The following is a 17,210-nucleotide window of genomic DNA, read 5'->3' as shown; positions in this document are numbered from 1 at the left end:
TTAAACAAGTGTCATGTAAACTATCGACATTTTACTTACAACAATGCGTTTTTAAAATACATGACTTATAATTTTAAATTAAAAATATAATGAACTTTCCCAAAATTACATAAATCATTGCACTTTTTAAATTCTGGGAAAAATATAAAAAGAATAGTTGGAGCAGGATTCAATATTAAAAAATAAACTACCAACATATATATACATACATATATATATATATATATATTTTTTTTTTGCTGAGTCACGTTTTGTCATTTAAAATTGTTCATCAATGAAGATCTAACAAGACAACCATCACACGATTACTTCGATGATTGAGATAATGACATGTATTTTTAATAATAACCTTATTCATAATATTTTTCCATATTTTCGATAATTTAAAATAGAATTACCTATCATTACTATCAAAAAAAATTTGGTAATTCAAAATTAATTTAACATTTTTACAGTTGTATAATAAAATATAATTTATGGAAATGGAATATTATATTATAAAATATAATGGACAAGTTTAAAGAAATATTGACAGTAAATAACTGTAATATTTAAATTTATTATTGTTTTAATTGAAAGTAATTGAATTGCCAAGCTGCATTGCATAAAATCATTGGACATAATCAATTAAAAATAATTACAATTAAGTACGAGTTTGCTATACATTTGTAAACAGATTATAATTCAAGTACATTTGAAGTATATTTATATCGATAGTCAAAGAAGCGCTGGTATGTTGATAATGTATGCAATTGCACATGTATGAAAAATGCTGCCTTAGCTGAATTACATTTTTAATAGCAAACAAATTATATCTTCCAGGCTAAACATTAAAATAACTAATATTGTATACGATTTCAATTGTTATTTTACATCTATCTTCCTGGTACCATAACTTTATAATAATTAAGGTCAATAAATCATAAATGTTCATTATATTATCTTAGTGAATAAATACATTATTTTATGAGTATTAGAAGGGAATACCTGTCTCCCTGTGGTTTTTGTACTCTGTGTAGAAAAACTTACACCTTACATCGAGGATAAAGAATACAGCCACATAAAATATACGTAATATAAATAGAACAATTTAACTGGTTTGGATTCATTAAAGTAATCATCAAGTATAAAACGTCAGAAACATATACGTACCTAGTCATTATTAAAAAAATATTTAAACACCTTCGGCGATAATTTACTTTCAAGAACTTTTCCATTATTATTATCTAATTGACGACATACACAATAGGTCGCTACCCATTGTGGATGTAAACCACAAATAATATTAAGGAAGGAGCTCTAGCATATTTAGCAATCAAAAAAATATTCATTATACTTAAATTAGTATCTAAAAAGAGTGATTATTATTAGTTTATAATGCAAAAAAAATTAAATATTAATAACTAATGACCTAACCTAATTGTAAAATATATATCAAATATATTTATTTCTGTTGTGACCCTAAGTACTTTGCTGAAATTTAGGTACATAAAATAGTTATTGTCATAGGTATAAGCAAACAAACAATATAAGAAATGTGTTATAAACCGTAATTGATTGGGTGCTAAACATAAAAGATAAATTGTAGGCATACTACCATTAATTTATCTCTTAATTATTAGCATACCAAAATAATAATTACTAAATATGCCAGCAATCTATTGAATAATATTTTTACGAAAATACCGTTGTTTATAACAATCATTAATTATTCAAAGTTCAATCTATAATGATCTAATGGTAAATACTCAATAATATAGTCTTTAAAATAACCAACAGTTGTTCTACAGTCAATGGTTTCTATTTAAAACCTTAATCGTATTATCATTGTTAAATTATTATAATCATGTTCGATTTTTGACACGATGTGCGGCTAAATGCAATAACATTATGAACTCTTATTATGTTTTCAGTATTGACGTTACACTATAAGTAAAATAGAGGAATAGAAACAAGCGTATTTATATAATAGTAATATTATTATTATACTTTTTCCGACGTGACGGCGTTGTTATTATAAAGAGACTTTAACAGTAGTCAATGATCTGACATACAAATATAATTATATTATACTTGCATAACACCACCTATTAACCACGAAGAAAGTAATTTTCTGATATTTTGTATATTTTTTAGCGTATTATCATTTCGAATAAATTATTTATGGTTAATTGTTATCAGTGCCGTATCCAGGGTAAATTTGACTTCCAGGGATAATAAAAACGGAACGCCCTTTAGTACGGGGTATACTAATGATTTTTTTTTAATTTTTCACTAACTTAAGAACACCCTTATATCAACAACACCCGGAGCAAGCGTACCCACTTGCACCCCCTTCCGACATATATATGGCACTATTATTGAATCATAACCACCATAACCCATCGAAACCTATACGTATATAAATTATTCATACACGTTTCATTTACCTTTGGTGCGTATTCGACGGAGAGTGAAAAAAAAATAATCAAAAAAAATCGATAAAACAGATATATTCACGTCACTTATCCGATAACTGTCGTTTCCGGTGCATACCGACGAACGAGTTCTCACTCCCGGGTTTGGAAAACCAACGCACACGCGCACACACACTGTGTACAAAAAGGGTTAACGGTATAGTGGAACCGCGGAAATACGATAAACAAACAAGTACGCGCGCGCGTGGTACGAACGGACGCGAACAACACCCGGGAGAACCGACTAGCGACGACTGCCGTGTGTGCAGTGCGCCGGCGGAGTTCCGCTGGTCACAAACCAGAACCAGTTTCCTCTACCCGCAATCGAATTCCCAACAGCGCTGGCGCGCGCGTTCCGAGTTCATGTGCGCGTGTGTGTTCAAGGTCTGCGACTCGCCATTTTTCTTGTATGCTACATTATCTACTAGGAATAGGGTCATTCCAATGGTCGTGTCTCGTAGTTATTACTATTATTATTATTATTATTATTATGATTATTTTTTTAATTTTTTTTTTCTTTTGATAATTCTTTCCGCGGTTCCCGATTTATTTTTATTTATTATTACGATTATTTTATTTTTTTTTTTATTTTTTTCATAATTCCTTCGAAGATTCCCGATTCGGATGTTATGGAAGTGGACAAATTTTAGTAAACGCGAAGAGGTCACAAATCGACAAGTGTTTTTTATGTTAAACGAAAATAATATACATATATTATACAGGTATAAATGACGATTCCGTTTTGTATTTTTTTTTTCTCTCGAATGACCGCCGAATAGTGAATTTTAATTAACATTGCTTGGACACGAAATAACTGTAAAACTCAAAAAGTCATGCGATTTACACCGCATAAAATGTACATTATCTTTTCATTAAAACTTTAAAATTGTACACGTCCGTCACGATGTATCGAACCCGCGATTATGTAATTTATTTCGGTTATAATGCTAGCACCTGACGGGAAAAACAAGGATAAGACCGAGATATTTACGGTGTTATTGATCTTTTAATAGTTGAATATTGCTTATGAATGTGATGACGAATATAAAGGAGAGTAATCCACTTAATCACTTGCTTGTCAGATGAAATATTATATAATAAAATAATAAAAAATTAAATAAAAATTAAAAATTAGTAAATAGTTAATACTTGTAAATGAATATATAGTTCAATAAACAAATAGTTTATACATAGAAATTAATAAATAAATATCTGGAATGTTTTTATATTAAAAAAGTACTTTGTATTAATTTATTTCTATGTATAAACTATTTGTTTAATCATTAATATATTAGATACTATACGCAATGGAACTAAACCGATACAGATACCTTAAATGATTTTTTTTTTTTTTAACTAGAAACGAAACAAATTTGTTGCGAAACATCAAAATCAAAGAAACGAAATACATCCAATAAACTCAGTAAACAAACGTATCGACATTTAAAAATAATGTCACAGGTCATAGCGTTCAGCAATTAGTATCTATAACAAATAAAAAATACGGAGTACATATAAATTAAATATTTTTTACGTGCAAGAACAGAAACAATGCACATAAATAATTCGGATTGCTACAAAATATTATTAAATACGAAATAGATATATTAGAAAAAATTGAGTGCATTCAAATAATGAGTTTATATAGTTGAGTCTTGCTGGTCCGGACTAAATAGGACCGGACTCTATCCGGATTATTGAAAATCTTGATTAAACGGAATGAATTTGTTTTAACTTACTGATAATTTTTTTTTTTTTTTAAAAAAATAATAATACCTTAATTTTAAAAATTCAAAATATTTACGTTCAATGGTCTACACGAAATACAAAAACATCACTTAACGAAACAACGAATGAACTAATTAACTGAAATGCGAAACGATAATAATATGTAATCGAAACGATGAAATCTTAATTAACTACATGCATAAATACTTCCCGAATAATTCCAATTTCATAGAGCTACCTACAATTATACTATAAATACATTAATAACCTAAAAATAAATATATAGTATGTAGTATATATACCCTATGGCTGGGGATGGCTAACTATTGATCAATTTATGAGTTTTTTTAGGTTGTCATGATTCGACAAAAAAAAGCTTGTAATTGTGCAAAAATATATTTTATATACTAATATGTTAAACTTTCTTTCTTTCTTCTATTTAAAATATAAATAAATAAAAAACAGTTTTTAATTTTACAATTTTAAATACAACATATTTTATTTTATATGAATTTATTCGAACGCTATAAAAACTATTATTTAATAATGAATAGCTATTATATCAGTGTATAATTTCGTTTTTAATAGTTATTTATTACTACCTATTGTTTATATCAGTGGTCAGCTACCTTTATGGATCCTTTGGACACATTCACAAATTAAAAAGGATTCACAGCCCAGACAATACACGAAATTGATATGATATTCAATGACATTTTCTTTTTTTTTTTTTTTAACTTAATTCTTTATTTAGCAATCTGTTACAAATTAGAACAATAAGCTTATTTGATATAATAATAAAACAAAACAGGAATGACGGAGTGAAGAGACCTCCCATTGGAGGTACTTCGTCAGGAAAGTAGTTAATCTATATTACACGTTTATATACAATTTATCACAGCAGGTCACGACACCACTGTCGTTTTAATCTTCTTTGAGGGTTGCCTGGAATAGTTGCGGATGAGAGTTAAGTAATAAGAGGGTTTGGATGTTGACACAATGACATTTTTTAGTTTTGATTTAATGCAGGCCGTATAAAAGAGACGTGCAGGCCGCCATTTGCCAACCACTGGTATATATAATACACAAATTATAAAAAAAAAAATTTTAATTAGTTTTCTGAAAAAAATTTAAAAAAAAAAAAAAATGAATGGAAGTCACAATCGACCTGTTTGTCACCCCTACCCTATAGAAATATAAATGATTTAACTAATATTGTGCACGCGTTGAATCACAATTCTGCAGCCGCCACAGCCGACCGACCCCCTTAGGAACCGGTTGTTGGAACAGTTTGACGCGGGTCGCGGGCGGTTGAGTAATCCAAAATCCTTTTCTATGCGGCACCGCGGTACAGAAGTGACGTTACTGCATTATGCCGTCGGTTTACGCGGTATTACCACAGAATAAAAAACCAACGGTAGCTGTACGTACCGGTAACCGTGCGCGACGTGCGCGCTGCACCGTAACGATGACGCCGTGACCTTTGGTATGCGACGGTGACGAGCGGCCGACTACGTGTACATGCGTTACATTACAGAACGTACTTCGCGACTGACGATCGGCTTGACGTCGTAACAACGCGGCAGTGCGCTTCGTTCGACCTCTGAACGTGCAATCGCACCGGTAAATGGTCCAAAGACGTGGGCGACGGTGCAATCACACCCCCTACGAACAATCTATCCAGTGGCGCAACGGCTGGGGTGGATAGTGATGTTTAACATCGGCGAGGACTCGAGACTCAAACGAAGCCCTATAATAGGCGTGAACTTGGAAGACATTTTTAACGGGAAAAAATTGAGTAGCACGTTAAATGATAAATTAGTTAGTTTGTCTGTATTGGAAGAAGTTTCACGGGCGACCCTCGGGAGATGTGAAAACACTTACATATGAGCTTAGAACTGTGCATTTACTATGTAGAATTTGAAGTAAATATTCTTAATTTAAAACACGTGTTTTCGTGTTATTTGTAAGATGGGATTGAAAAGGTAACACTCGAAAATTTACACTGTCCAAGCGAAAAAATATGAACACCGTATAAGATGTTTTCACATAAAATAAAAATATTTTTTCATGAATAATTAAAATGCAACAGGGCCTCAGATTTACCTTATTATCAGGGCCTCAAAATCTACCCCTTCCGCTATCCACTGGAACAAGCCCGGATTATGATAATTTGGGGCTCGGGGCTAAACAATTTTAGGGGCCCATAACCAAAATCAAAATATTGGTGATCCGCACACAAATATATTTCAGAGACAAAAAAATATTAAATTCTAATTTATAAATTTATTTCTTTGTTTTTTAAATACAAAAATAAAAATGTTATTTGTATAAATAATTTTTTCTTGCTTTTGGAAAGCAAACCCTTTAATTAAATCATCGGTTTTAATTACTTCCAAAACATCACTCTCTGAACATAAAACCATAAAACTATTTAAATTTTCTTGAGATCTGTTCGTTCTATACTTTTTTTTCTATATGAGCTAAAAAAAGAGTTAAAGAAAACGAAAAAACCTACTATCCGCCAAGGGCCCACTATTGTTTGATATCCATTGTGGGCCCGGGGCCATGGCCCTCTTTTAATTGGTCTCTTGAATTTTTGAATTTGAATCAATGGCAGATGTGCCAATTTCTTATGCATTTCTTAATTGTTTTGAGTTTATTGATAGGTCAATAGCACAATTACAATTTTGAGGTCCAGGTGCAAGAACATTTTAGAGTCCCTTCATTATTCCTTAATCAGGTTAAATACACCTTAGGAATATAGAAAATTATATAAAAGAAATATATTGATTTACCTCACAGTTCAGGTTTTAACGATAGTACAACACTGCATTTGAAATCATGCGGAACCGTGTTTATATAATATATGTATGAAATTTGCGGAATCCGAGATTCCCAACACAAATATTTTAAGGCCGGCACCTGCAGTAGTTGCGGCACTGGGTAAGAATAGCATTGATTAAATATACTATAATGTATGCTAAATCAATTAAGTAGGTACTTAGTAATTAGAGTAGAAGTTTTCAGTAACTAAAAAAAAAGTGCAAATATATCTATACATGGTTATTTTGATCACAAAATATTGCGTTCATTTCAGATAACAACAATTTTAAAAATTATTTTTGTTAATTGCAACTGTTGATTTAATTACCATTTTTATAAAGAACTCTAAACCGTTTTCAAAACAAATAGATTTCAAACAGTCAGTAGTTTATTATTTGCACAATTTTTAAACTTAAAAACCAAAAAACGTTTACACAACTATATAGGTATGCAATTTATATTCATAGGGTATATTAGAAAAAAACTGAATTATAAATATTCCAAATAATATTAAATATATATAAATAAAATATATATAAAATAATAATTCCAAATAATTTATGTACATGTATAGTTTTAGATAATTCAATTTTCAGTTTCCGTGGCCATATATTTTAACAAAATCAGGAAGTTTATAATGCCTAAATATATTAATCTTCAAACAATAAGATAAAATAAAATGGAAAAATGTATATTTGTTTTAGTAAACAGACACAATTTGGTTCTATATTATTAAATTTTCCCAGAAGGAAATGTGTTGTTTGTAGAAAAAAAATTAATAATTATAAATATATAAACATTTAACAGTTTTATAGATATTGAATGAACATTTATTAATATTATCCTTACACAAAAATAATAATATAACTCTTAATAACATGTATTTATTTTAGATCCAAAATCACAATGATTTATAAACACACCTATATTAAATAATTCATATTGAAAGCACTCAGTATTTTGTTTCGTAAAATTAAAAATTATTTAAATGTTTACTTATGAATTATGTAATAATTTTCATTCTTTCACTTAAATTTTTAATTAAGTAACATATAAAATTACAATCATTATTCAAAAATAGTAAAATTATTCATATAACATAATACACAACAGTAAAATAAAAATAATAAATTTTATTTAAATACTATATATGATCATAAATTAACTAAAATCCAAACAAATCTCTGAAAAAAACTAACAATGCTTTTATCTTTTTTCAAAGTGCCAATTCTATAAAATAATATCAAAAATTGTAACCATCTATAGTCTTCAAATTTGACACTTTTATAAAGATTTAATACTTATATAACTATTATATAAATAACATTACTCTTAATGTTTTCTAAACATTAAAATAAATAGCACCTAAAAATTGAGATTTTTGTATTTAACTAAGTCCAAAAAATCATTTTGAGCATAAAATTTTTTTCGTAACATTTTAGGTAACAAATAGATAATGGTAGATACAGATGATTAGTCTAAGATCTCAACTAAACAAATTCTTTCTTTTACACTGTATTTGGAGCTAAGATTGAAGGTTGATAAAACTGCTAAACAAAACAGTTATTTTAACAATAATTTAAAAAAATAAACAAAATAATAAAACAATCACAATAAGAACTTTCCACATTCATGAGTTGAGATTTTGGTGAAGATTCTGAATCGCCCACAGCAATATCACCATTTTCGAAGACAGGTTACCACAGACCATTTGGATTGCGGCCTACCAAAAAGCCAACGATTTTCATCATATTCGCAACATAAATAGAGCAACATTGGAAATATCATTTGATTTAGCGCCTTCAACAATACGCATTTTAGGAGACACTGGACTGCAAATGTTATATTTTAATTTTTGTTATTAAGCAAATACAAAAAAAATCACACAATATTCACACAGTTATAACAATATTAGTCATGTTTAATATAAAAATATTATAAATAACAATATACCTTAACGATTTGACCAATGATTCCATAATTGTGTTTATCTTGTCAAAATGTGGTCGGTTTTCTGGCTGATATTGCCAGCACTGTAACATGAGACGATAGATCTCTTCAGGTGTACCCTCAGGAGCTGGCATTCTATAGCCTAATAATACAATAAAATATTAAAAAAAATAATGACATTCTAAAAAGTGACAATCACTTTTTAGAAGAACAAACACTATATTCTAAAAAATAGCATATTAAATTTATTACCACTATCTATTTTTTCTCTAGCTTTTGAATTACTAAGACCACTATATGGTGTTCCACCTTTGGCAAATATCTCCCAACATAGCACACCATAACTCCAAACGTCACATAGCGTAGTATATTTACCTATACAAAAAAAAAAAAAAAAAAAAAATAGAAATATTTTCATTTTAACAATTAATTCTCTAAAATTTAACTTACCAAAATTTAGAGCTTCGGGAGCTGTCCATTTTATTGGAATTTGTTTCATACCATCTGAAACAATATACTCTTCTTCTTCTCTGGACATGCCAAAATCAGAAATCTTCACTATATTGTTATCATCTAACACAAATTAAAATAATTAATTGATTAGTATTGTAAATTGTAAATTTTTCTTATATATCATGTATAATATGTATATTGTAGAACAGAAATAGATCTTTAGAAATGTATGCAAACTATATTATACGGTGTTACACAATTAAACACTATTCATAATCAGTATTAAACACCTTATATCATGTTGTAAATAGAACATTTTGTTTATAAAATTTTTATACATACCAATTAAACAATTTCGAGCTGCGAGATCACGATGAATGCAGTTCTTACTCTCTAAGTACATCATACCAGCAGATGCATCACGACACATTGAGACCAATTGGAGAACAGTTAAGGTCTTAGAGTTATTCCTTAAATATGATAATAAAGACCCTCCTATAAATATGAAATACGTTAATTATTTAATGGCACAAATCCAACTAGAATAGTCTGAACATTTATATACATAAATACGTATTATATACAGTGAAACCTCGATTTATTGATATCTAGCTGCTAAAATAATATTTGTATTTTGTCAATAGACGATACTATTGTATAGCCAAATAAATTGCCATATATCCTTTATTATACATTATTCAAAAATAATTAACTATAAAATTATTTGCATTTAATATATTAATATCTCTTAAAAGATAAAAACAATTTAAGTTTACAAAAAAAAAAAAATTAAATAAATAAATGATTCTAAGCTTGTGAAAGAAATAATATATTTTGAAAATGTAAAATATATAATGTATATTACATTATTGCACTAGATTTGAATACATTTTCTAAAATAATAATAGACAGGAGATTAATAGTAATACACTTTTCGTTTCAAATAATTTTTAAAATTATAATTTTTAAAAATGAAAATAAAGCTTATGCTAATAAGTTTTTATTAAAAACAGTTGGATGCATTTATATAAGATACCAACCAGTTAGATTAATAAGAACAATATAAATTTGCATCGAGTATAATTTTTTTTCAATAAAATTATAAAATAATATAAGAACTTAAATAATTACTAAGATTTAATGTTATACTTAATAAAATAAAATTATCAATATATTTTAGACAAAAAAAGTCTTAATTATTAATCAATTAATAATATTTTATTAGTTATTATCAAAAAAGTAAGCCAAATAAATATTTTTAACATAAAATTCTACTTAACCCTTAAAATGTATACTTTAATTTGTTTAAATATTATCATTGTCCATTACAACTAATTTTTTCAGATTAAAAACTTATTTTTATCTATGAAGTGACTTAAATTTTAAATTCAAAATTATTGAATAGATAATTGTAATATTATAATTTAAAAAGAAATACTTGCCTGCGACTAGTTCCATGACTATCATAATCGGTTGTTTTTGTACACAGATACCGATTAATTTAACAACATTAGGATGATCATACTGTTTTAGAATACGACCTTCCTGCAGGAATTTTTTTTTGTGCTCATCGGGCACGGTAACTCGACATGTTTTTACTGCAACTTCTTTATTAGTAGATCGCAGTCTTGCTTTGTATACATCGCCAAAATTACCCTTGAATTATAAAATAAAATAACTTATCTGCAAATAAAAACCATGTAATTACATACTCTTCCAATTTTTTCAAGTAGCAACACATCATCATTATTCAATTCCCAGCGTTCTCTGGGTATTGGTTGTCGGAGTATAGCTCCTGAGCGACTAGTAACTGGTAATGCACTCTGATATTGATATGTGATAAGTTCTTGAATTGTAGGAAATGATGGTCCTTCAAAACGGAACTCACCCTGTATTAAGAAAAACTTTTTAAAATATACAACACTATACACTTTTTTTATAATTTTAATTTTGTAAATAAAAGTCTTACATCAGAAGTGGTTTGAACAATAAAATGTTTATGTCCACCCCAACAAACGGACAATACAGTCTGATTTTCATCGTTTCTAGTGGTTTCTCTCACTAAAAAATCACCTTCTTTAGTTAGTAGCCTAACAACTTCTTCTCTAGGCAATACTCCATGGAACCATTCTTCTTCAATTAATGATTTCACAGAAGATCCAATCTAAAGCATAAAAATAATTTAAGTATAGCTTATTCATTTTCTGTAGTTGATGTAATAATTATAATTCAATGTATAACAAATAAATTAAATATTTTACAAACACAACATTCAAGAACACTCGTCTAAGGTTAAGAACTTTTAACTCATTAATATTCAACTCATACTAATTGTTTAAATAACAATACCAATAATGTATGAAATACAATTTTATGAATTGGTATTCACAGCACACTGATTATTAATAATAAAAATAAATACATTATATAGACAAGCACGTAGGACATTATACAAAATGAGTATTAGTCATTCTTAAATATATAAGATTTACCTGAACTGATTAAGTGAATCATCAAAATTGTAAATAAAGTGTTCAAATAATCAGATATAGTTAAATTTCGTGTAATTATGTTAATAAAAGCTTACCACACAAGGCAAAGAGATGTTAGAATTGTTTTCAGCAATTGTTTGGTATGGTACAGGCGTGACTATCGGTCGCATATCAACAATAACCGATCCGTCATTTCCATCTAAACTGTCTGAGTGATAATGATTATTACTATCACTGTTTGAACCTACGCCTGAACTTGCTGTAGTTGTAGTTATGGCACTATGATTATTTTGCACTGAATTTGTATCCATTGACAAGTTACCATTTCCTGAATTTGGAACTGACTTGCGACGAAATGGTTTACGCAATATGTCTACCAAACTAGACGTAACTAGTGTAGTAGCTATAGTCATCATTGATGAAGCTTGACTAACGTTACCTAATGAAGGTCTTTTCAGAGTACCATCAACCTAAAAATTATGTAAGAATAAGTAAGAATACTGAATGGATTATATTATAAGATCTTTATTTTTAAATATAATTTACTTACAGTAATATCAATATCATTTATGTCTAAAGATGGAAGATCACAACCAGAAGGTAATTCTTCACAACCTATTTCAAAAAGTGCTTTTTTTATCACATCTAATTGTTTTTGTAGTCTATGTTCTTCACTTCTGAGTTCAATCAATTGTAATTCACTAAAATAAAAATATGTTTTTGTACAAAAACTGTCCTCTTCGCATGAAAAGATTGTTTCTTACTGTTAAATACAACATGAACACATAAGTGTATAAGTATTAATATATTTCAAGAACGAAGAGATATATGGCGAAAGTCCAATTGCCCACGCCATGTTTAAGTCATAAAAATTTTCTAAACAAAGTGGGAATTTTTGTGGGAAAACATAAGTATGATAAATAGAAGTTTTCGATCACATATTATTGGTATAAAATTGAAAATGATTCATATTGTTAAAAATTGTTGGTAATTTTTTTTATTTTCAAGATTACAAAGAACAAAGAAAAGGAAATTAATAAAAAATAGTACAACAATCGGGGTAAATAATAACCGTTGAAATTCATAGCTAATACATTTAACTTTATTAAAAAAAAATAAAAACCTCACGATATGATTGTTTTGAGTTTATAAACATAAATCTAATAATTCTTTATGCTAACCTTTAAAATAACAAACAGGTATGAAATTGTGTAGCCTGGAATTACTTGAGGTTTTATAAATAATAAATACCGGGCGTACTCAAGTTACTATAAATATTACAAAACAATAATATATATATTCTCACAGAACACAGAAGGATGAGGAAATAATATATTAACAAATGCAATACAAATCGATACTTCAAGATAACAAATCACAAAGCTATTAATGTTGCCCCCTTGGAGCATGACTTACGTATTATTTTCTGACTTATTATCCATACTGGTTTCCATAGCGTCTTGGCATTCTTTCAGTCGGGTTTCGAGTTCAGTCATTTTATTACGCACCCAGTCCATAGTCAGGTTGTCGACTGCCAGCTGGTTGGCTTGTAGATGTCCAGATGTGTCGTCCTGTACAAGCGCACCGTCGAATACGATTTCGGCATCATTTCGATCAGTCCTAAAACATAATAAGGAGATACATTTTAAGAATCTACCTACGGTTTCCCGTGGTTAAAATGAACAATGGTTACAGTCACCAACTTTTTTGTGTAATCATTATACTCTTCACATGGTTGTATGATATCCGTACACGATTCCATGCGTAAGCCAATTTGCACAAACTCTTCAGATGCTGGATTCCATTGAACAGCCAATTCGGTTAAAGCATTTTTCCTAAAAGAAAAAAGAAAAAATCTTTGGTTTTTTTTTAATAAATACGCTTTTTTAATCTCAATTTTTGAATAACATTGTTGTCGACTATATAAATCATACTAAATAATACCAATAAATCATACTAACCAATCAACTATGATATTTTCCAGCTCTTGTTGATGATGTTGCATAAATGCAGGCATCATCACTGTTTGGAAATCTTTTTTCGATTCCTGAGCTTCGGCAATCAATAAAACATACTCGTTATGTACTAGATGCAATCGCCGGCAAGCCCTTTGATATTTTTCTCGGACATCATCCAATTTTCTTCCACCTCGACCACCTAATTCGAACAATTACACTGTGAATAGTGATTTAATCTTAAAAATTAATATTCTTAAAAACCTGATAAAATATTATTATGCTTATGTACATACATATTGTTATGTAAAAACATATTTAAAACTATCATAAACTAATTAAAAATTTTAAGTATGTAAATAAATTCACTTTTAAAAAAATGTTCTTCAAATCTAGATCTCATAGAACGATAGGTTTCTAGATGTTTGGTATAATCCGCCTTTTTTCTTGCCAACTCGTCAACCAACTGAAAAACAAAATTTTAACTGTCATTAAAATATCATGTGTATGGATTCTTATCAAATAATAATTATTCCATTCAATAAAAAGTTGTTGAATCACTCAACAATTATTATCTCCGACTAAGAAGCTAATTCTCAATTACGTCTCAAAATCCACTAAAAAATTTCTCACATCAGACCACTAAGCAAAAAACAAATTCAAAGATTTACCTTCACATTAAATATGTTGAAAATATAAAATATAGAAACTTTACAAAAGTTTATAATTTTCAAATGCACAAGGAATTAATTTAAATTCAACTCTCGATTAGTAATATGTCTAAATAAATTAGTGTTATTGAAATTTCAAATAATTACATATTAATAAACACTTATATCATACATCAATAATTACAAGTCCGGTATATGTGTAGTATACCCAGAAATGTATAGAAGGGTATATATCCTATACGCTATATACCCATGAACAGTTTTTTTTTAAAGAAATACGTAAACGCAAAATCAAGTATTATGTTATAGGTTTATGGCAGCTATACGGTAAATTTACTGGTGGGAAAGGTAATTAATATAAATTGATTGTATTAATATACTATTATTTCAGTCAAGAGTCAATATTTTTTTACTTTAATTACATATATTTATCGTGTAAGATTCAATTTGGAAGTAAGCTAGTAAAATATAATGTATATCAGTATAACTTAGTCACATACTAAGTAAGTACAAAGTGGAAGAGTGGTAATTGTTTATGAGTAAAAAAAAAAAAAAATTTTTCTTGGTTTTTATTCGTAGAAAATGGCGTATACCCAACACATGTTTTACCAATATATCCATAATCATAGATACCTATTTATTTAACTGAACGTATAAATGTTTAGAAAAAGTAGAACACAATATCTAAATTGACAATAATTAAAAGAAAATTAATTAATTAATCATTGTATAAGTAAATCTTACGAAAACTCCATAATTTAATAAATAATGAATATACAATATACATGGTGTAAATGTTAAGTAATCCTATTTAATCAACAATCTTAATTGAGAACTACCCAAGCGATAATTAAATCGAAATTACTGCCTTAACATGCAAAAATAACAGCGATTTTCAATAATTTAAGAATAATATACTTGTAAACTAATCTTTATAGTACACGACATATAAATATAATTAAACGAAGAATATAAATGTAGTGAGTGATTAGTTTTTTTATCGCATGCAGAATAGTAACGAATAATTTATTCCCACCCAATGAAAATAACGGGATGACAAAGTTAATATTTAAATATAACTTTGACCTCCCACATATGTGTGTAGTATTAATATTATAAAATTACGTTTGCTGCAGATACGCATTTTGTTGACCTAATGAAATTATGTTTGAAATTTGTGCACCAAAAAATATTTCACTTAAATATATTTGTTTTTATCAACACTAATAACTAAATGAACTACTCTTATAATTAAGGATTATTGACAGTTGGAAACAGCACAATTATAAAATTAACGCCTAAACGATAATCAACACACTATAATAGAAATTAAAAACATAAAAGAACAGGACACATAAGTTAGAATAAATCATCAAAGAAAAAATATAAATATGCTATTAAAATTAATTACACTACACACTTATAACTAAATTATAATAATAGATACATTCGTTAAATACAATAATACACAACTAATAGCTATTAGAAACAATATTTCTTTAATTAAGTTTCATTCTAATAAACCATATTTTTAAATGATAGAAATAATAAGATGTTAAGTAGGCAAGTATCGACTAGTAGATACAAATTGATTTTATCGAGACAAATTTTTATTGAGGACCTAATGTCTTTAGAATAGTTCCATTAAATATTATTGAAAATATAACTGTACACAATACGATTTCATTAGTTATGAATTAATATAATTTATTTATATAATATGAAATAATAAATAAATTATCCATTGAGGCCAGTACAAATGTAAATTACTTCCATAGAAATATATGAAAGTAAAAATACAATACCCTTTAAACTGTTTTAGTGATTTACAAATAACATGTTAATGAAAACATGGAATACAATACAATCGTTTACGTACTAAAGACTAAGACTAAAGTCATAGTATATTTTATACTTTACATTCATATTATTATTTATTTCAATATTTTGGGAGTTATTATAATAAAAATTGGATAAACAATGTACGATCATAATAATTTACATTATTATAATAATAAAGATAATAAATATTTTGTACAGTAATTGTGATAATTTTTTGTATATTTTTTTATAGAAAGTATAGCTAAATTTTTGGGTTATATTGCAGATATCAATAAAATTAAAATCTGTAAAAATACATTGACGTTTAGAAACTTTAGTCACTAAATAATTTCAATGTTCTGTACTTACATAAAATCCCTCTTTTTACACCATCCCATTTGAACATTTTTATTCTTAGCAATTTACAGTCTATTTTCCTGAATAGTATGGAATGATATTTGAACATAATTTGATATTATTTAATGTAATTAATAACGATTTTTGTCTTACAACTCACCAATAATAAATATGAATTATAAAATTATGATAAAATAAATATAAAAAAAAATCTTAGTATTTTTAATCTTTGTTGATAATATATTTAATACTTATATAGTACTTATATAGTACGCAATATAAAATAATTATATTTTAATATACCTACAATAATTGCTGCACAAATAGAATGTCACAAGTCTACTTGGCACTTGTTTGCGTAGGTTTAAAAATAGAAATTTCGATTGGTTTATACGAATTTGTATTTTAACATATTAATATACGAATATATATATATTAATATATCTCGTACATAAGGAGATACGAGTGATACAAAATAAATTATAACGAATAAACGCAATG

The 17,210-nt window shown here is 27.7% G+C and overlaps 2 protein-coding genes across 5 annotated transcripts in view; both read right to left on the bottom strand.

The window, feature by feature from the left end:
- The window catches only part of LOC112688117 (chaoptin), a 30,684-nt gene extending 27,956 nt beyond the window's left edge, over positions 1-2,728 (bottom strand). Inside the window, exon 1 of the mRNA XM_025561154.1 lies at positions 2,430-2,728. The gene's annotated coding sequence lies outside the window, so the exon portion shown is untranslated. The remainder of the gene's footprint in view (positions 1-2,429) is intronic.
- Positions 2,729-8,375: 5,647 nt separating this feature from the next.
- The window catches only part of LOC112688141 (tyrosine-protein kinase Fer), a 29,964-nt gene continuing 21,129 nt past the window's right edge, over positions 8,376-17,210 (bottom strand). For 2 of the 4 annotated variants that reach the window (XM_025561194.1, XM_025561195.1), the window contains 14 exons: positions 14,230-14,326; positions 13,867-14,062; positions 13,609-13,740; positions 13,322-13,525; positions 12,456-12,606; positions 12,001-12,375; positions 11,383-11,577; positions 11,126-11,302; positions 10,856-11,069; positions 9,756-9,908; positions 9,411-9,533; positions 9,213-9,335; positions 8,964-9,102; positions 8,376-8,842 (listed from right to left, as the gene is read on the bottom strand). In XM_025561194.1, coding sequence (XP_025416979.1) covers positions 8,758-8,842; positions 8,964-9,102; positions 9,213-9,335; positions 9,411-9,533; positions 9,756-9,908; positions 10,856-11,069; positions 11,126-11,302; positions 11,383-11,577; positions 12,001-12,375; positions 12,456-12,606; positions 13,322-13,525; positions 13,609-13,740; positions 13,867-14,062; positions 14,230-14,326 — 2,364 coding nt within the window. In that variant the 3' untranslated portion in view covers positions 8,376-8,757. The remainder of the gene's footprint in view (positions 8,843-8,963; positions 9,103-9,212; positions 9,336-9,410; positions 9,534-9,755; positions 9,909-10,855; positions 11,070-11,125; positions 11,303-11,382; positions 11,578-12,000; positions 12,376-12,455; positions 12,607-13,321; positions 13,526-13,608; positions 13,741-13,866; positions 14,063-14,229; positions 14,327-17,210) is intronic. The other 2 variants (XM_025561196.1, XM_025561197.1) reach the window with 2 other exon arrangements.

This window comes from Sipha flava, unplaced genomic scaffold (genome assembly GCF_003268045.1).
Source record: "Sipha flava isolate LNK unplaced genomic scaffold, YSA_version1 37_pilon_pilon, whole genome shotgun sequence".
Classification (NCBI taxonomy): Eukaryota; Metazoa; Arthropoda; class Insecta; order Hemiptera; family Aphididae; genus Sipha; species Sipha flava.
The sequence above is the reverse complement of the archived record's forward strand: the minus strand, read 5'-3'. Positions and strand labels throughout refer to the sequence as shown.